The 20,600-nt window shown below is 37.5% G+C and overlaps 1 protein-coding gene across 6 annotated transcripts in view; it reads left to right on the top strand.

The window, feature by feature from the left end:
- The window catches only part of LUC7L3 (LUC7 like 3 pre-mRNA splicing factor), a 36,406-nt gene extending 16,005 nt beyond the window's left edge, over window positions 1–20,401 (top strand). The window contains exons 1-11 of one of the 6 annotated variants that reach the window (XM_064367539.1): window positions 901–943; window positions 1,601–1,663; window positions 4,119–4,158; window positions 5,225–5,369; window positions 5,787–5,861; window positions 7,942–8,046; window positions 8,881–9,042; window positions 9,890–10,173; window positions 10,742–10,902; window positions 14,690–14,830; window positions 14,936–20,401. In XM_064367539.1, coding sequence (XP_064223609.1) covers window positions 5,247–5,369; window positions 5,787–5,861; window positions 7,942–8,046; window positions 8,881–9,042; window positions 9,890–10,173; window positions 10,742–10,902; window positions 14,690–14,830; window positions 14,936–15,126 — 1,242 coding nt within the window. In that variant the 5' untranslated portion in view covers window positions 901–943; window positions 1,601–1,663; window positions 4,119–4,158; window positions 5,225–5,246 and the 3' untranslated portion in view covers window positions 15,127–20,401. Of the gene's footprint in view, window positions 1–421; window positions 489–772; window positions 944–1,590; window positions 1,664–4,118; window positions 4,159–5,224; window positions 5,370–5,786; window positions 5,862–7,941; window positions 8,047–8,880; window positions 9,043–9,889; window positions 10,174–10,741; window positions 10,903–13,382; window positions 13,509–14,689; window positions 14,884–14,935 lie in introns of those variants that run through there. The other 5 variants (XM_012463555.2, XM_012463552.2, XM_064367537.1 and 2 more) reach the window with 5 other exon arrangements.
- Window positions 20,402–20,600: the final 199 nt, after the last annotated feature.

A 20,600-nucleotide genomic window follows, 5' to 3' on the forward strand; every position in this document is an offset into this window, starting at 1 on the left:
TGTGATTTAGATGGTGATTTCCAAATCCTAATTTGCAAATAGGCCCTAATTTTCAAAAGGGTTAGAATGATAAGAATAGTGTAAAAGTTCTTAAAAAATACGAAAATTGCCCTTTATTTTGGGATGTCTTTCCCATATTTGTTTTTGCTACTGGTGGGGTATCATCAGGTAATGATTAAAATCGATAATAGAAAATTCGAGTAACTGCCAGTATTGTACATTTTTTCTTTTATTGAAATTCGGGAGCCTGAAAGTCACTAATTTACCTAATATGATTCAACAAATGAAATTCTTAAACTTTCTTGGTTGAAAGATACATACTTCAAGAAATGAGAAAATAGTTATTTGGCAACCCTCTCCAGTGTAGTTTTAAAACCAAGCAATTTTTAAAAAGTTAAATACCTTTGTTTTTCTTTACTAGGTTTGTAAATATTATCTCTGTGGTTTTTGCCCTGCGGAATTGTTTACAAATACACGTTCTGATCTCGGTAAGTGAATTTTCTGTTTAACTTTTATCAAATATATGATTTTTAAAATGTTGAATAGAAGTGGTGAGGAAAAAAACTGGTTCTTTATAATTCTGTAAAGTTTTTTCTTAAAGATTTGCTAATAAGTAATTTCTTACTTGGTTTAGATATTTGAATGTATTAATAAATGTCAGTCTGATTAAACATGGTGGCTTTATTAAACAAACATGTCTATTTCCACTCCCTCCCAAAACTCCACTTAAATGAAAAAATTTTTAAAAAGATGTAAATGGAAGAGGAAATAACATTAGAGATGTCAGCAAATTTTTGGAAGATGACAAGTGGATGGAGGAGTAGCAGCAAACGCAACAGAGCAGAGCAACCTGTACCCTAAATGCCTGCAGAAGGGGATACTAAACAGAAGCGAGTGTTTGATCAGCAGAACCCTGGACAGGCTCAGGATTTGGAGGCACCAGGTACCACAGAAGGCAGGGTTGAGTCATGGGGCTGAAAATGAGAGAGATGAGTCTATAGTCTAGTTCAGGGTTTCTCAACCTTGACATGGTTGACGTTTTGAGCCAGTTTTGGAGGGGGCTTTTCATGCATTGTGGGATGTTGAGCAACATCCCTGGCCTCTACCCACTATATACCAGTAACACCCCCCTGTTGTGACACCCAGAAATGTCTTCAGACATTGCCAGAGGTCCCCTGAGATGCAAAATTGCCACTAGTATAGGTGGTCCTGTGCATCTGTTGATCCTACCTCTCCCACCCGTATACCGCAGGAGAAGAGAGGGTTATTTCCTTGAGAAATTGGACTAGAGAGACTAGTTTATCTGAGCCACAAAAAAAAAAATAATAATTGAATATTTCCTCAGTCTTTCAAGGGTGGTACATAACCAGGATCATTCTGGATATGTAAAAGAAGTCAATTCATTATGTACAATGTTTGCCTTAGAGCTTTAGGAGCATATTAAGGCAGGACCAGTCCAGATCTTGAGATTTCAGACACAGCGGGGGCAGTAGTGAGTAAAAATAAGAATGTAAAAGAGATTAAATGAATCTATATTTTTATTGGTGGGGCTCTCCTCTGCCCTGTTCCTAGAAGGATACAGCCAGATGTTTTTCCCCAGGCAGAAGAAAAGAGGATTCTTCTCTAGAGAAAGTGAACAGTTCCTGAGAAGTGATCTCTACAGGTACTGACCCTTGGGGAATCTCTTAAAAGAAAGTCTTACTGCCTGGTTTTCCTATGGTACAGCCCATTCATGAGTTGACAACCCCTGCCTAATCCCTACTAACTTCCAGTCAGATTTTGGAAGTGTCTTTTTAAAAATTAGTTGCCTGCCAAGGACCACCAGCCAGACGTTCAAAGAAATCCTTCAACATGAGAGATTAACAAAAAACCAACAGAGAAAGAAGAATTTAGTGGAATTGGAGATAATGGGGAAAGCAGAAGAGAGATTTTTCAAAATCTTAAGAAATTTAGTATCTTCAGAGAAATATAAGAAGATACTATATTCATCAGCAATAATAGGATGCCATAAAAAGGGAACTTGTGGAAAAGTTTGAAAAACATTTTTTGAAAAAAAAGCTCTTAGAAATTAAAACTGGAGAAATCAAAACTAAAATCACTGGAAAGATTTGAAAATAAAATTAAGGAAATTTGCTGGAATGTTGGGCAGTAGGACAGAAGGATTAAAAAAAAAAAACCTTAGTCTAGGAACTATAATACCAGCTTAATAGTTGTGGACAAAATAAAAGCAGAGGGAATTGCTTAAGAAAAAAGAAAACTGCAGTACTAAAGGACATTGGTCTTTAGGTTGAGTAGGCCCTACAAGTGATCAGGACCGTGAATGAAAAGATCCATACCTAGGCATACCCCCGTATTTTAGAACATGAGGGTGGTGAGGGTGGGTGTAGGTCACAGAATTACCTAAGACTGGTCAGTAACAACGGTGGAAGTTGAAGACCATTGGAGAAACATCCTTAGGCTGAGTGAAAATATGTCTGCCAGGCTTAGCTGTATAGCCAAAGATCAAAACATGAGGGGAAAAAAGACATTTTCAGATACACATGGTCTCAGCAGATTTATCCCCCACGGACCTTTTCTCAGGAAACTCCACCAAAACCTGTCTATAAACCAAGAAAGAGGAAAGAAAAAACATGCATTACGAAGGAGTGCAAGGAAAAAAAAAGATGTAGCAATTCTCTTCTACTACAGAGCAGAAAAGGAATTCATCAAGATAATCATTCTATAGTGAGCTTAGAAAATAAGTTATCACAGACTGAAGTAAGGCAGAAGGCCTTGGAAGAAAATAAAACTGATTTCTGATATATTTTGAGTTATAAGTGAAATTAGTATCAAGATAGTTTCTATAGCTGAGTTGAAGTGTTTGAGAAGAATTTGAGAATACATAGAAAAAACTAGGCTCGCACCTGTAATCCCATCACTTTGGGAGGCAAAGGAGGGTGGATTACTTAGGGGTTGGAGTTTGAGAACAGCTTGGCCAACAGGGTGAAATCCTGTCTCTACTAAAAATACAAAAAAATTAGCTGAGCGTGGTGGTGGGCTCCTGTAATCCCAGCTACTTGGGAGGCTGAGGCAGGAGAATCCCTTGAACCTAGGAGGCAGAGGTTGCAGTGAGCTAAGATTGCACCACTGCACTCCAGCCTGGATGACAAAGTGAGACTCTTGCCTCAAAAAAAAAAAAAAAATTCTGAGAAAAGTACCTCAGAAGTGTCTCATAATGCACCTCTGCTTGGCCTGACGGTGAATAGTATTTGCCTAATATAAACACTAAATGTTTATTTATCCTAAAATTTTGATACCTAGGATTGATAAATAACAAAATAAGCATGGAATTTAGAAAGGTGGAGGTAAATTTGAGAAGAAATAGCAAAGAGTTAAGATAATTGCTTTTTATTTTTATCTATTTATTTATTTTTGAGACGGAGTTTTGCTCTTGTTACCCAGGCTGGAGTGCAATGGTGCGATCTCGGCTCACCGCAACCTCCGTCTCCTGGGTTCAAGCAATTCTCCTGCCTCAGCGTCCCGAGTAGCTGGGACTATAGGCGTATGCCACCATGCCCAGCTAATTTTTGTATTTTTAGTAGAGACGGGTTTCACCATGTCGACCAGGATGGTCTCGACTTCTTGACCTCCTAATCCACCCGTCTCGGCCTCCCAAAGTGCTGGGATTACAGGTGTGAGCCACCGCACCCGGCCGATAATTGCTTTTTAGAGGTGGGAAGGAGTAGGACTAGGGTACTAGTCTAGTGCTATTTGACTTTATAAATAGATTTGAAAATAAGGTCAGCAGTGGTTCGGTCCAGTGGTCTACCCCATCAGTTTTCTTTGGTGGCAATAAGGAACAATTTCATTTCACCTTCCCTCCTTTTCTCTCTCTCTCCCTCCTTTCTCTTTTTACCATATATTGTTGCTCTCTATTATATTGACTTTGAAGACTGAGCAGATCATTTTTATGTGCTATTTGAGTATGATGCTTCATGATTCGGTAGGATCAATTTAGATGTCTACAAACTACTCAGTGATAAAATGAATCTTTTTAAAAAAAATAACTTTTTTTTGGCAAGAGAAAAGGTTGCTAATATCACAGATAATTTATACAATTAGATTTCCTTTTTCCCCAGGTCCATGTGAAAAAATTCATGATGAAAATCTACGAAAACAGTAAGTCATTTTGCCCCCCCACCCCATAATTTAGTTTAAGGGGGACAAGGGTTAAGGAAATAATTGAAATTAAATGTAAAATGAGTGTCTGAGAGAAGTCCAGTCACTGGCTGGGGATAGTAAGAAAGTTATATAGCTTCAGTAATAATACTGATAGCCACCACATGAGTGCATCCTATATGTCAAGGTTTTTTTCTATAGCCCATTTGGTTTTTTTTTTTTTTTTTTCTATGAAACGGAGTCTCTGTTGCCAGGCTGGAGTGCAGTGGCGAGATCTCGGCTCACGGCAAGCTCCACCTCCTGGGTTCAAGCAATTCTCGTGCCTCAGCCTCCTGAGTAGTTGGGATTACAGGCACGTGCCAAACCCAGCTAATTTTTACATTTTTAGTAGAGATGGGGTTTCACCATGTTGGCCAGGATGGTCTCGATCTCCTGACCTCATGAATCCCGAAGTGCTGGGATTATAGGCTTAAGCCACTGCACTTGGCCAACTTTTTTTCTTTTTTAATTTTTTTTTAAGACAGCCTCACTCTGTTGCCCAGGCTGGAGTACAGTGGCATGATCTCGGCTTGCTGCAACCTCTGCCTCCTGGGTTCAAGCAGTTCTCCTGCCTCAGCCTCCCAAGTAGCTGGGATTACAGGCACTCACCACCACACCTGGCTAATAATTTTGTATTTTTAGTAGAGACCGGGTTTTACCATGTTGGCCAGCTGATCTTGAACTCCTGACCTCAAGTGATCCACCTGTCTTGGCCTCCCAAAGTGCTGGGGTTGCAAGCATGAGACACCATGCTCAGCCCCAATATTATAGATGAGACTTGTCCCAGGTCCAGGGCACTTGTCACAGATCCAGTACAGTGATAAAGCTAGTGGTTAAACTCCTGTGTAAAGCCTGTGCTGTTAGCCAAACATAATGCTCTATGATGAGGAGCAATCAGAGTCACTTCAAATACACCTGGTTTACCCTTCAGCCTAAATACAGTAGTCGTTGATGCTAGTTAAGGTAGAATATTTGAGTTGTAATGGATAAAGATTTAGAAATTAGTACGTGTTTTTCTTTTTATCAGGTATGAGAAGAGCTCTCGTTTCATGAAGGTTGGCTATGAGAGAGACTTTTTGCGATACTTACAAAGTTTACTTGCAGAAGTAGAACGTAGGATCAGACGAGGCCATGCTCGTTTGGCATTATCTCAAAACCAGCAGTCTTCTGGGGTAAGTGAAATACATTCACAGTCTTTGTAAAGGGTCCTTGTTCTCTGGAGACTCAGAGACCTCCCTAATATTCTTGAAACTTGCCTTCTATTCATTACTTTGTTCTTTTAGAATGATATAAAACTTACTAGGCATTCTTTTTTTTTTTTTATTAGCAAGCATAACATTGATTTTGCTAATCATAAGATTTTTCTCTTAAATAGCAGTAACTGACAATATGTGATTGACCAACAGTTGAAGATAATTAAATTACTGTCCTTTCAACTAAACATTTTAATTATTTTATTTTCTTTTTACTTCTATTAAACTGCATAGGGAACATTTGAACAAATAGAAATATTATGTATGGTATGTGAGAGTTTGAATGTTTATCTTTGTTTTATACTTGTTGGTAATACATTTTATTGTCTTCAACAGGCTGCTGGCCCAACAGGCAAAAATGAAGAAAAAATTCAGGTTCTAACAGACAAAATTGATGTACTTCTGCAACAGGTGAGAATTGTGTGCATTAATGTCGGGAAATGCTTGAAACAGACATGTAGCCAGCAAAAATAGAAAGATGGGCTGGGTTTGGTAACTCGTGTATAATCCCAGCACTTTGGGAGGCCGAGGCAGAAAGATTGCTTGAGCCCAAGAGTTTGAGACCAGCCTGGGCAACAAACTGAGACCCAGACGCCACAAAAATTAGCCAGGTGTAATGGCGTACACCTTTAGTCCCGGCTACACAGGAGGCTGAGGCAGGAGAATTGCTTGAGCCTGGGAGGGCAAGACTGCAGTGAGACCTGTCTGTGCCACTGCACTCCAACTTGGGCAACAGAGTGAGACCTTGTCTCGTGTGTGTGTGTGTACACATACATATATATGTATATGAAAGGATGGCAAATATGAGAAGACGCTCAACACTATTAGTCGCTAGGGAAATACAGATTAAAACTATAATAAAATACCTATTTGACACCTGTTAGAATAGCTAAAATTTAAAAATCTGATTATACCAACTTTTGGCAAGGATGTGTGCGAACTGGAGTTTAATATTGCACAACCACTTTAGAAAAAAATAGTCTGGCTTTTTCTTTCTTTTACATTCCTGCAGATCATATTGGAGTCTGTTTTGTTGTTGTTATTACTGGTTTGTTGAGACAGTCTTGCTTTGTTGCCCAGTCTGGAGTGTAGTGGTGCCATCTCAGCTCACTGCAACCTCTGCCTCCTAGGTTCATGTAATTCTTGTGCCTCAGCCTCCTGAGTAGCAGAGATTATAGGCGTGTGCCATCATGCCTGGCTAATTGCTGTATTTTTAGTAGAGACAGGGTTTCACTGTGTTGACCAATCTGGTCTCCAGCTCCTGACCTCAAGTGATCCCACCCGCCTTGGCCTCCCAAAGTGCTGAGATTACAGGTGTAAGCCACTGCCCGGCCCTGGAGTCTGATTCTTAAAAAGTTAAAAATGTACCATGAGCCACTCCATTCCCAAGTACTTATCCAGGAGAAATAAAAATATATATCTACACAAAGACTCGTACTCCAATGTGCTGTAGTCTTAATAGCAATTAAAAAAAAACAACAAAACCCAGGCTGGAATCAAAATATCTTTCAGCAGGTGAGTGGATATTTAAATTATGATATATCCATATGATGGAATACCTGTCAGTAATAAAAAGGAATTAGTTATGTGAGAGGGTATAGATGAATCTTAAAATACTTAGGCTGAGTGAAAGAAGCCAGACAAAGGAATATAGACTGTATGACTATTTATATAAAATTTTAGAAATTGCATATTGACCTATAGTGACAGAAAGCAGATTTGTGGTTGCCTGAGGATTGTGTTTGGGATTGAGGCTGGAGGAGGTACTGTAAAGAGCGGGTGGCTCACACCTGTAATCCCAGCACTTTGGGAGGCTGAGGTGGGAGGATCGCTGCAGCTCAGCAGTTCAAGACCAGCGTGGGCAATATAGTGAGATGCTGTTTTTTTTTCTCTCTCTCTTTTTTGTTTTCCTTTTTTTTGCAGGATAAAGTCTCTGAATGCATCATCTCCTTTTTTTTTTAAGGTGCATTTTTCTTTTCTTTTCTTTTCTTTTTTTTTTTTAAGGCGGAGTCTCACTCTGTCACCCAGGCTAAATGAAGTGCAGTGTCATGATCTCGGCTCACTGCTGCCTCTGCCTACCGGGTCAAGTGATTCTCCTGCCTCAGCCTTCTGAGTAGCTGGGATTATAGACGCCTGCCACCATGCTCGGTTAATTTTTATATTTTTAGTGGAGACGGGGTTTCACCATGTTGGCCAGGCTGGTCTTGAACTCCTGACCTCAGGTGATCTGCCCACTTCGGCTTCCTAAAGTGCTGGGATTACAGGCATGGGCCACCACACCTGGCCGAAAGTGCATTTTTCTTAACACATCAGTTATACTTCATTGAAGTGTTAAAAAAAAAAAATTGAGGATAAGTTAAACCCAAAGAAGCTTTTGTAAATAAAACCCAACAAAAAAGATGGAAGACAGCCACTAGTGAACCATGGGGAAAAAAGGAAATAGTTTGGTTTTAAAGAAATCTTACCTGTTTTTTTCCTCCACTCTTCTAAGATTGAAGAATTAGGGTCTGAAGGAAAAGTAGAAGAAGCCCAGGGGATGATGAAATTAGTTGAACAATTAAAAGAAGAGAGAGAACTGCTTAGGTCCACAACCTCGGTGAGTAAACCTCATTTCACATTATCTTACCTGTTCATTAGTCGGAATTCATTTTTATTTGAGAACCTTTGAAAACTATTCTGATGTCCTAAGTTTAGAGTCAACACAACTTGTAGACCACAAGGTCCCTGGCACCTGCTAAACTCTGCATTTGTGTAGTATGCAAGCAACTTAAGTATAGGAAACAAATGGGTATGGTTATATCCCAATAAAATGTTAGGAAAAGAGGTCTCTCTGACTTTTTGTTGGCTTGGCAATCACTGCCTTAAATCATAAATTTTCATATGAGCCTCGGTTTTATTCTCATTTTTGTTGTAATAAATTACTCAGTACATGCTTATATCTTTGTTAAAAATTAATACACTCTTAGTTCATTCATTTAACTGGAGAATAGAACATACCTGTTTCAGATGTTATTGATTGCCGAATATGATTGGTCATTGGTTCCTCCATATTGAATAGGATATGTTCAGATTATAGTTAGTGAGCTCAGCTCCTTTTTGTGTATGGACATCGTATCCCTTGAGCCTAAGCAAGGAGTGAATTCATACTAAAGTAGATGGCTTTCTGAAAGGTGGTTTAAATTTTTTAAGGTGTCGTGGGTGTTGAACATTGAATAGTGGGTCTCAGCATTTTTCCTGGATGATTCAGCAAGTTAGTGTTGTCTTACATCCCTCTCTAAAAGTTGACCACTTGTAGCTCAATATTACTGCTTTGGGGAAATGGAAAGGAGCAATTCACACACATTAGAAATCTTTTCTAAATGTTGAGTACTTTCTTCAGATTTGTTTCTCTTCCTCAGATGTTCTTATATTAACTGATTTATCATTTCAGACAATTGAAAGTTTTGCCGCACAAGAAAAACAAATGGAAGTTTGTGAAGTGTGTGGAGCCTTTTTGATAGTAGGAGATGCCCAGTCCCGGGTAGATGATCATTTGATGGGCAAACAACACATGGGCTATGCCAAAATTAAAGCTACTGTAGAAGAGTTAAAAGTAAGATTTGTTTGTTTGTTTGTTTTTGAGGCAGATTCTCACTTTGTCACCTAGAGTGCAGTGACGTGATCTCAGCTCACTACAACCTCCATCTCCCGGTTTAAGCAATTCTCATGCCTCAGCCTCCTGAATAGCAGGGACTACAGGCATGCGCCATCACGCCCAGCTAATTTTTTATTCGAGACAGTCTCGCTCTGTCACCAGGCTGGAGTGCAGTGGCATGATCTTGGCTTACTGGAACCTCCACCTTTGGGGTTCAAGCAATTCTCATGCCTCAGCCTCCCAAGTAGCTGTGATTGCAGGTGTGCACCACCATGCCCTGCTAATTTTTGTATTTTTTTAGTAGAGGTGGAGTTTTTCCATGTTGGCCAGGCTGGTCTTGACTCCTGACTTCAGGTGATCTGCCCTCCTCGGCCTCCCAAAGTGCTGAGCCACTGTGCTTGGCCAGCATAAGTTTCTTCTAAAGATACATTTTAGCTATTTTTTTTAAAAAAGGTATTTTAGCTATAGATAAAAATAACTATATTGTAATATGACTTACGTAGAGATATGACCCTCTCATTGATATTTTCCAGTGTATAATTGTTTGAAGGATTACGAGTTCCTGTGAAATTTTGCTGTTTATCAAACTATGAAAGCATTTTGAAATGCCAGATTTGGGAAGAATATTCCTGAGGATTTAGTCAAATCATGGTATCTTGTGCATATACGTGGTGTTGGAATACCTGCATTGCCCTTGAGGGTATCAATTCCATAAGTTCGTCTACAGGTTACTTCACATTAGTTGACCATTGTTAACAATGCCTTAAGGTTATAGCTGTATAAAAATCCAACTTGATTTTTCTAGGAAAAGTTAAGGAAAAGAACCGAAGAACCTGATCGGGATGAACGTCTAAAAAAGGAAAAGCAAGAAAGAGAAGAAAGAGAAAAAGAACGAGAGAGAGAAAGAGAAGAAAGAGAAAGGAAAAGACGAAGGGAAGAAGAAGAAAGAGAAAAAGAAAGGGCTCGTGACAGAGAAAGAAGAAAGAGAAGTCGTTCACGAAGTAGGCACTCAAGCCGAACTTCAGACCGAAGATGCAGCAGATCTCGGGACCACAAAAGGTCACGAAGTAGAGAAAGAAGGCGAAGCAGGTATATATAAAACACCTGAGACTGATGTCCAGCTCATAACGAGTGTTCAGAAACAATAGTAATTACCAGTATTATTCCTTGGGATGGTACTTGGGAAACTCTTAAGCATCTGTAAGTGATGGGACGGGTTGTGAAAGTGGAATCAGTGAATAAATAGTTCCATCTTCAGGGCAACTTCTGTGATATTTCCCACTGTCTAGGAAATTTCACACAATCTTTTTACAAAGTCAGAATACCTGATGGTCTCTTAAGTGCTTATCTTACTGATTCCAAGAAATAAAATATGAAATCAGCCATACTGTTTTAATTAAAATTACAAATTAAAGAGCCTTAAAGAGCACAGCAATAACTATCTTAGCACTATTGGAGATAAACTGAATTTAGAAAGATTTTCAATAATTTTCAGTTCTTAAGATTTCTAATGTAAATATGTTTTAGTAGTTCTGTTCATTTGCTTGGTAAGGCTGTTTTGCTTAATCTTGTTATTAATAGCTGATGCTATTAATTCAAGGCCTTTACTCACTGTAATGCTGGCTGAAGTTGTCTTTTTGTTTTTTAAATTATTAAGAAGTAGAGATCGGCGACGAAGCAGAAGCCATGATCGATCAGAAAGAAAACATAGATCTCGAAGTCGGGATCGAAGAAGATCAAAAAGCCGGGATCGAAAGTCATATAAACACAGGAGCAAAAGTCGGGACAGAGAACAAGAGAGAAAATCCAAGGAGAAAGGTTAGTTTATATGAGAATTCAGTTCATTAAGAAACTGTTTTCACACCCTAATTGCCCACTCACTTTTCTCCAGACACAGGCAGAGTTCCATTTCATACATACTCCTTTTCCCTTTGAGGAATGCCATTCAGTAGGAGACAGGCATTCTTTCCCCCTCTCCTACTTAGATTTGTGAGAATGACAGTTTACTTAGTATTTTCTTAGAACATGTTAAACCACATCTTTCAGTTGATAACTTGGAGGTTTTTCATGTAGATTCTTTTAAGTATTATATTACCTTTCAGGGTTATTAGGCTGCAGGATTTATTACATTACCTTGGTTATTTGCTACTTTTTTTTACCCACTGCAGTGTTTCATAATATGTCTTATAAAGTAAGTGTACATTGTTGCTTTAGTCTTCATTTATAGCATTCATTTAAATCAGTACTTAACATCTAAATCTCCAGACTTTGAATACCTTACATGTGTCTTAACCTTCTTTTAATGGAATCAACATGCTCTTTCCCCTTTTTCTCTTCTTTTTTTTTTTTTTTTTTTTTTTTTTGTGGCATCCCAATAACTGATTTGTTGTGCTGTTGATACTATTAATGGACTTCTTAATTTTGTGTGACATGTTTTCACAAGAATATTCTCATCAAACTTGGCCTTTATTGGAAGATAATTATTTTAACCATCAGGGTCTCCTTTCTGAATTTTGTGTTCTTCCGATTCTTTTAGTATCTTTAATTTTGTATTGAATGAGCTGTTGTGCTTTCCATGGTTTTAGGAATGAGAGAGGGGCTTCTCATTTTCTCAGCTCTCCGTTTTTCATTTCATTCTGCCTATCTGTCTCCATGTTTAATCACCAGCATAATATATGTGCTGTTTTTTAGGTTTATTATACTAGTCTTTTATGTGTTGCTTGTTTATTACATCCTTTAATGGAACTGTCCTGGTTTTTTGTTTTTGTTTTTCCTCTAGACTGAGATAGAACTAGCAGCAGAAACCATGGACATATTTTTTGGTCTCTGCTTTTAGTTTCTTAAAATAAGCACACTGTTTTTGGAATATTTATCATACATTGGCTTTTTCTGTAATGTGGGAAAATACTGAAAAAGTCAGAAAAATTTTGCTTTACTGCCAGATGCTCTAGTGTTTGCCATTCAGGTTGAGAAATTGCTTCTGTGATTCAAAAGGCAATTGCTACAAAGGGTTACTGATTTAACATTAGTTTTAAGAATGTTACCCAATCTTTTTGTAAGACTTTGTGTGTAATTTTTTTTTGGGGGGTTGAGAGGTCAACTCTCAAGAGCCAGGTATGACTCTCAAATCAAATCAATAATTTTTGTTTTGAGAAAGTTTCTAGTTTTACATTTCCTATTGTTAGCTTTAGTTGCTCTATTCTATGTTATCATTTGTGCCACTTAAAATACTTGGGTTGGTTCTTAGGGATAAAAGCTAGCTAACCTTCATAACTACTTGAAATCAAAATTGAGCAGTAAATGACACTGGCCTTACTAAAAACAGGCAGGTTTGTGTAACTTCTGGCTAGAGCAAAAAGATGCCCTGAATTGCTTACCTTTAGTCCTAAAATTATAATGATGATGACATGAAATTTAGTAAAACTTTTTGTTTTTTTCAGACGGGGTCTCACTGTGTCGTCCAGGGTGAGTGCAGTGGCACTATCACAGCTCACCTCCTGGGCCCAGGTGATCCTTCCTTCTACCTCAGTCTCCTGGGTAGCTGGGACTATAGGTGCACACTACCATGCTTGGCTAATTTTTTTTATTTTTTTATTTTTGTGTAGAGATGGGTTTTTGCCATGTTGCCCAGTCTAATCTTGATCTCTCCTGGGTTCAAGCAATCCTCCTGCTTCAGCCTCCTGAAGTGCTGGGATTACAGGTGTAAGCCACCATGCCTGGCCCCTAGTAAAACTTTCATTTAAGCAGAATAAGCCTAGTTATGTTTAAATTAGGAAGAGACAGGGATTTTCCATGTGAGACTTGGTAGAAAGAGAGAAGATACCAAGGAAACTGTATCAGGCTTGTCTCCCATGATTGAGTATGCCATGATAGAGTTAAACGTTGGAATCTCTTTAGAAGTTACATCATTTGTTGGCTTTTGAAAATGCTATGTAAAAATAAATTAATTAAAAATCAGTATGCAGATGAGTGGATTTTAAAAAGTATTTATAAAAAATGTAGCCATCTAGGCACCCTTAATAAATGACTGAAGATCTGGACTTTGGGGCCAGGTGTGAGCCACAGTGGGCATTTAGTAATGGCAAATGCGAAAGAGCAAGTTTATTACTCCAGGTGCTTTGATAGAAGCAGTTTATCTCACTCCACAAATGAAAAGTGGTTTCCCACACAAAGCTAGCAGCAACCAGTGTAAGGTACTCTCTTCATCAAGAGAGTTTCCTTTTTTAATCCATAGCCCTGAAATCCACCACACATTGTGGATGTCCTTAGGACTATTAAGATCTACCATATTTACATAGGGCAGAAGATAAGATTATTGGACTGACTACTAGTCCTCTACGGGACAACAAGACGACTCTTCGTCATTGAAGCTACCTGTGCACCGGAGAAGCCCATAAGGCACAAAGGGAGGACTTTCCCACAAGGTCAGTTAGAGCCCACTGTCCTGACACAGTTCTCACAAGTGGACAGACAGACATGAAGCATGTCTTGCACTTAACTAGTTGGACATTGCTTTGTGTAATTTGCAAGTGTTATGGACTAAATACGCTCCTTTACATAAGATCTTTAGTTCTCTGAGTGGGTGCCCCTCCCATACCATATTTTGTTTTCATTACTCTTTCCTAAATACTTGGTGTTGTGTCTTAATAACTGTACAGAAACTTTGTAGAGTGTTCTGTTTCTCTTAAAATGTCTTTGTCTTATTAACTAACTCTGTCAGACCGGCTATTCTGAGTAAGGGAAAAAATAATTTTTCCAGGAAGTTTCTAGTTTGCTTTAGTATTTTCTGTAGAAATTTTTTGTTGGGCGAATAATTGGAACCAAAAAGGCTAGACTACGCTTGCTCTGTGTACCACTTTTACCTCTAGTCTGAGGTCTTACCCATCCAAAGAATAGTAGAGGAAACAGTTGTTTACCTTTTTCATTCTTCATTTGCAGCTGAGTTGAATTTTAATTTCTCTTTTTGGAAAAACAACTCTCAGATGGCATATATATTACTTTTCTTAGCAAAGCACAAAAGTTCAGTTGTTTAGATTGGGATTTAAGATCCATTTTCTTCCATTAGGCTTATCCTTTTTGGATATTCAAATATATATACAATTTTTTTGCATTTAAAAATAAGTAGTTGTATTTTTTAAAACATGCCTGTTATAAACATTCAACTTCTTTTCACCTTTTGGGGTCACCATTTTTACCCTTCTAACTTAGTAATTTAACCTCATATGAACATAGTTTTGTATGCTGTCTTTTGTACCTTTCCCAGTGCTTTTTGATGTTTTTTTACGCACAATGAAATTTACTTAAATACTATATTCTGCAGTGTACTTAATAGCTTCTTACCAATTGAGAGAATTTACCCACTGTTTTTTGTTTTTTTTTTTTGTTCTTTACCCACTGTTTGACCTTTTGCTTCCTTGAATTCCCCTTCCTGCCTTCTCTCCCATATATTACAAATTTTATCCCTTTGATAAATTCACCGAACTGTTACTTACAATCTGTGGGAAATGATTGTCTTTTATCTCTCAGTTGTTTTACTTTTTTTCAGAGTCATGTTCTTATTGTATATTACCTTAAAATCCGTGGTCAATGTCTTCTTTTATGGCAGAAAAGAGGGGATCTGATGATAAAAAAAGTAGTGTGAAGTCCTGTAGTCGAGAAAAACAGAGTGAAGACACAAACACTGAATCGAAGGAAAGTGATACTAAGAATGAGGTCAATGGGACCAGTGAAGACATTAAATCTGAAGGTGACACTCAGTCCAATTAAAACTGATCTGATAAGACCTCAGATCAGACAGAGGTAAGTGTATTGTTTCTCACTTTGATTAGGGCTTTTTGTTACTGTTTGACAGTGCAGCGTAAGTATGCACAGATGAAGATGGAACTAAGCCGAGTAAGAAGACATACAAAAGCATCTTCTGAAGGAAAAGACAGTGTAGTCCTGCAAAACATTTTGAGGTACATTGTTTTGTCTCAGCTATTTTGTAGCAGACTCGTGCCCCCATTAGTGTGCCTCTTTGGAAATTATCTCCCACATTTGTAATATAGTCGCCATTGAAAAGTTAATTATCCTTTTTTTAGGGATTTTGCTGTCATTTCTTTTTTTTTTTTTATAAAAAGGTTGAACTGTTTTTTTTTTTTCTTTTTGGTATTAAGTCCATCTTGTGTTGGTACATTGGCAGAGACATATGCTTTAAAAACTTAAATATTTCAGAGGCACATGTTGGACTACTTTGTTTTAATTAAACTGCTAGTATTTCTTTGTCAAGGATGTTTCTAGTTTTTTGCTTTATTGCCTTGCATTCTAATGCAGTTTGTTCTGTAACTCGAGAGCCAGTAGCATTGGATTGATGGAAGTGTAGGGTTTATGAATTATTGCAGCTGACTACCATACCTCACACAGCGTTGGTGTTGTGAGCGGCCCATGAAAAGCCAAATTAAAAATCAAGGATTCAGTCAAACTAAGCAGGTACTCATGCCAGGTACTCCTTTCTCTACCCACATCCATGTTTGAATGCTATTGCCTGTGATCTTTACGCTTAACTGTTGTGTATCTTTTTTGTTCTTTACAAGAAGTGCAGGGGGTTTTTTGTGTATTGCGTGAAAACTTATAAAACAAATGTTAACAGAATGGAATTTTTTTTCAACTGTGTGTAGGGCTGCAGTGGTGGCCAGAATTAGATATCTTTAAAGAATTTTAAATACAATAAACACTTCATATTATTCGCCTTGTTACACTCAATGCAATTCTCAAGTCTATAAGAGGTATGTGCTTAATATTTCCTACTGTGTAGGAGAATTTGCAGTCAGCCATAGGTATGCAGGAATAGTCACTCACTGGCTGATACATTTAAAGCAGCAGTGTGAGTATTAAGGACAGACACTTTGAATTTGTGAAATCAAAGAACTGATGCACTATGTAGAATGAATCTGGGTTTTTAAAGAACTATTAAAAGTTAGGTACTGTAAGTGTTCTTAAAACCTATAAACTTCATTCTGTGGGCTAGTGGCGTGGGACAAAATATTCCTAATGAAAGGAAGTACCAATTAGTTGATTTGTTGATGGCATTCCCCTTTTGGGAAAGCAATATAAGGTTATGTCTGTGTGAATCATTCACACGTAGGCAGGCGTACACAGGCACATGGCTTTAAGAACCACACTGATGCCTTGATAATTAAAAAGTATACAAGCATTCCATATACACGTTAATTAGCAGTTAGTGACTGGGCCAACACTTTCTCATAAAAATTGGCCTTTTACATGTTGTCTAATTATCATTTTTCCCCAAATTTTGCATTGTAGGACTACTGTTCGAAGATTTTTGGAAGAATACTGAGAACGGCATAAAGTGAAGATCGACATTTAAAAAATGAGGTGAAAGAAAGCTATAGTGGAATAGAAAAAGTATAAGGCTCAGTTAGTTTTATTATTATTATTATTAAAAGTTAATTCAGGACTGATGTGACATACCAGATTTCAGAACATGTGTTAATAGTATATATGCCACTGAAAACTTAGGTCCTGTATCATATTTTTTTCTTTAAGACTTTTTAAGAAATATTACTTAAAAACGTGGCTTGCTCAGTGTTTAATTGCAAGTTTTCATTCTTGGACTTTGAAAACAAGATTAAACGTTAGTATTCGTGTGAATCAGACTAAGTGGGATTTCATTTTTACAACTCTGCTATACTTAGCCTTTGGATTTAGAAGTAAAAATAAAGTATCTCTGACTTTCTGTTACAAAGTTGATTGTCTCTGTCATTGAAAAGTTTTAGTATTAATCTTTTTCTAATAAAGTTATTGACTCTGAACTAGTCCCCTGTTTTAAATACAAGAGTCACACCATTACTAGAGGTGTTGATGTATAGTTTTAACTAATTTGTTCTGTTTAAGACTAATTTTTATAGAATTTCTAGTTTAATGTTTTAACTAATGGTGCTTCAATTTTAGGTGGTTATGAATAAATTTGAATTTTGCTTTTAATAGCAAAGATGTACAGTGAACTAGAATATATTTTTACATCCCTCAGAGATTCCTTTACTAGTAGAAAATTCCAAGTATCCTTCTGACAAGCACTCTTTAGCTAGCTAGTTATGAAATAATGATGTAGAAAAGCATTCAAGAGCTAGTTTTTGTTCTTTAAGTCCTGTATCAAGATTTCTTCTAGCCCGGTCTTGTCAGTTTATAAATGTGCTTGTGTATAGGTGTGTAGTATATATAGCAAGGGTTCCCCCATCCCAAGGAAGTGATTATTTTTGTATTACGTCTAGGAAAACTGGCAGCATGTTACTGTCTATAGGCAGCTTCTTCAACTGTATAAAAATATTCTCTCCAGCTGCGTGTATACACACATATATATATATCATAGCAATTCCTTGTGGTTTATAAACTTTCTACTGCTATCAGTTTTATAGGTAAAGAAGCTGAGTGTGTTAAATGACTTCCGGGGAGGGTCCTGTGGCTTCATGTTTATGGAGTTGCTAGGTCTCTGCCTCATCGTCCAGTGCCTAACTGTTAAGCCACTGTGTTCATTCTAATAGGCGTAATGAATTATTAAAACAATTTACAAAAATCTTCCACAAAACTGAAAAATAATGAAACCACCACTTTAGAGGCTCTCTGTGGAAAAATGCTGTGGAGACAGAGTCCTGCTAGCTCCCTAGCTGATCCTGGAGATGCAGCAATAGATGAGTGGGTTTTCTGAATTTGTAAGAGATGATTCACATGAGGATTAAGATAAAATGGAAAATGAAATCTAACAAACACAAAGCTACCTCCCAGGCCCTGCTTTGTATAGTTTGACAAGATTGCGGTTGTAGCAGCAAAGGAGTGATAGTTTTTAAACCATGCTCTGTTAATAGATTTTTTAAGTATTAAAAAAACTTAGGAAGTTATTAAAATACCAGATTTGTTCTGCTCTGCCTCATCTAGAATCAGCATCTAACTTAAGTATAGTAAATGAGCTCATATGAAAAGGCTTCCTCTGTGGACACTTAGCTCTATTATAACTATTGAAGTTACCTGGGATTTGGGGTTGGGGGGAGGAGGACCTGCCTCCTCAGGGCATCCATGACTAAGGCCTGTCTTTAGTCATGAAGAGAGACCCAGAAGTTGAGTTTTATACCCAAAATTGATATGGATGAAGAGGAACAGATTATTGTCAACCATCTCACAAGAATATAATGTTGAGACCAATTCACTAGAAATAAATATTTCTGCCATGCACACCAAAAAGTTATTGGTTGGCGAATGTGTATTTTCTCTTTGGAAAGTCTTTAAGGGGAGCAAACCAGTTTTAATTAATCAAATTGCTTGGTAAGTTTGAAATCTGTAATCAGTTGGTCTTTTTTTTTTTTTTTTTTTAAAGCAATTTTATTTTGGAAATTTAAAGACACACAAAAGTGGGACAGTATAGTTAGCCTCTGTTAATTCATCGCCAACAAGACTCATGGCCACTCTTACTTCATGAGTGATTGTCTTTGTATCCTCTGCCCCTTATTATTGTCGAGCAAGTCTCAGACATACCATTTAATCTGTAAGTAATTCAGCATGTATCTCTAAAAGACAAAGACTTCTTAAATAACAGTTTATTAACATAAAACAAGTTGGGTAAACTTTTGTCAGCCATCAAACTATATAGCACTGGTCCAATAGTTTAATTTCCATTGAGCCTCTCAGGAGCAGTCTGCTGCTCAAGACATCCTCTCCTCTGGAATGTAGAGATAGACTCTCTGTCTATATATAATGCCCCTTTTTGTTAAAATATGTTTTTTTTTCCACCCCCTTCAAACACAGTCAATTCATTTTTCAATTTGGGATGAAACATCCTTCCTGTTTTCTTGATCTTGAGCTTGTAATAACCTAGTCATACTGCTCAGCTATTTTTATCCCCTCTCCTTAGGCACTCTGGTTTCTTAAATATAGTTAGTGTCACAGAGGATACCAACGTTATTTCCGAGGTCTGGGAACACTTGGATCGCATGTTGGTTGAGCTTGGCCACCTTCTGATTAAAGTTTTCAGAGTTGTAAGAACTGAAAATTTTTATGGTGGAAATTCTCTGAGCCCTCGTCCATTCTGTTTTTAAAAATGCATTGCAGATGGACTATATGAATGTGTTCTTAAACATCTGTTACGCGCATGAAACAAAAAACACTTGCAGTTACTGTGTATATGATTCTGTGGGATAGGACTTCATTCAGGGTGGGTTTTCAAGTTTGATTTATCGAGGGATTTTTTAGTTGTGAAAGAACCCCAGATCTACTTCTGAAATTTTGTATTACAATTGTAATGTTGCATATGGTTTAAAACAAAAAAGTGTTTAGTGATCTGTGTCTCCTACTCCTATCCCTCTGTTCTTAATTTCCAGGAGCTACTACTGTTTAACAGTTCTTCCAAGTTTTTTTTTTTTTTTTTTATGGGAAGGTGGGAGGAAATATAAACATATATGTATAGATCCTATAAAATATATGATGGTATATCCATATGTTCTGAGTCTTACTGTTTTCACCTGGTAATATTTAGAAACATTTATTTTGAGATAAAGGAGACAGCACTTTTCAGTTGAACCTGTCGTTTTTAAAAGTACATTTCAAGTAAGCCAAAGCAGAGAAGTAAATTGTATTTTTCATTGTTGTATCAGAATTTTGAATTTACTATTTTAAAAATTCAAGAGTTTCATAGCTGATCTATTTCTTCCCCTCAGCCATTCCAAATAGATCACTTGTTAACAGATTTAAGAATGTTTAGAAACAACAACTTTGGGAAACGGGAAACAATTTGGCGTAAGTGCATGTGCCATAACCTCTCGTAGCCATTTACTCCCGGATGCATACCCTAGAGAAACTCTTATACATGAGTACCAGGGGATGGATTTAAGAATGTCCTGACAGCATTGCGTGTAATAGGAAAAGAAGAAGAAAACTGGGAAGATCCTAACTGTCCACCAACAGTGTGTTGGATAAATACTGTGGTATATTCCAACAGTGGAATTCCACAGAAGTGAAACTGACTGCAGCCCTGCATGTGAACATGGACAAAACTCAACAATCAAGGGGTCAGAAAAAGCAAGTCACAGAAGAATACATCCACTGTGGTTCTATTTTGATGAAAGTCCAAAAACAGGCTGTCAAATACATGATAAAAGGAAATGATAGCCGTTTTGTTGAAGGGAGAGGTGATGATGAGGGCAGAGGGGTCGTCAGAGGAACTGGTGAGGCTCTATTTCTGAAGCCCTGTGGGCATTTTCTTTTTTAAGCTGTATGTTTATGTGCTTTTGTATGTATGATATTTCTTAAATAAAAATAATGGGAAAATGTCTTCGTGTATGTAGTTACTAATAGATATATAAACTACAGTATATTTCATAAAATCCTTCAATGAGTGGCAAATTTAAAGATGCTGTTTCTTGAGGGCCCAATTTTAAGTTTTGTTTTTTTAGACAGGCTGTCACTGTCACCCAGGCTGGAGTGCAGTGGCATAATCTCACCTCACTGCAACCTCCTCCTCCTGGGTTCAA

Source organism: Aotus nancymaae, unplaced genomic scaffold, assembly GCF_030222135.1.
Source record: "Aotus nancymaae isolate 86718 unplaced genomic scaffold, 86718_ANA_hifiasm-v0.15.2.pri h1tg000072l, whole genome shotgun sequence".
Classification (NCBI taxonomy): Eukaryota; Metazoa; Chordata; class Mammalia; order Primates; family Aotidae; genus Aotus; species Aotus nancymaae.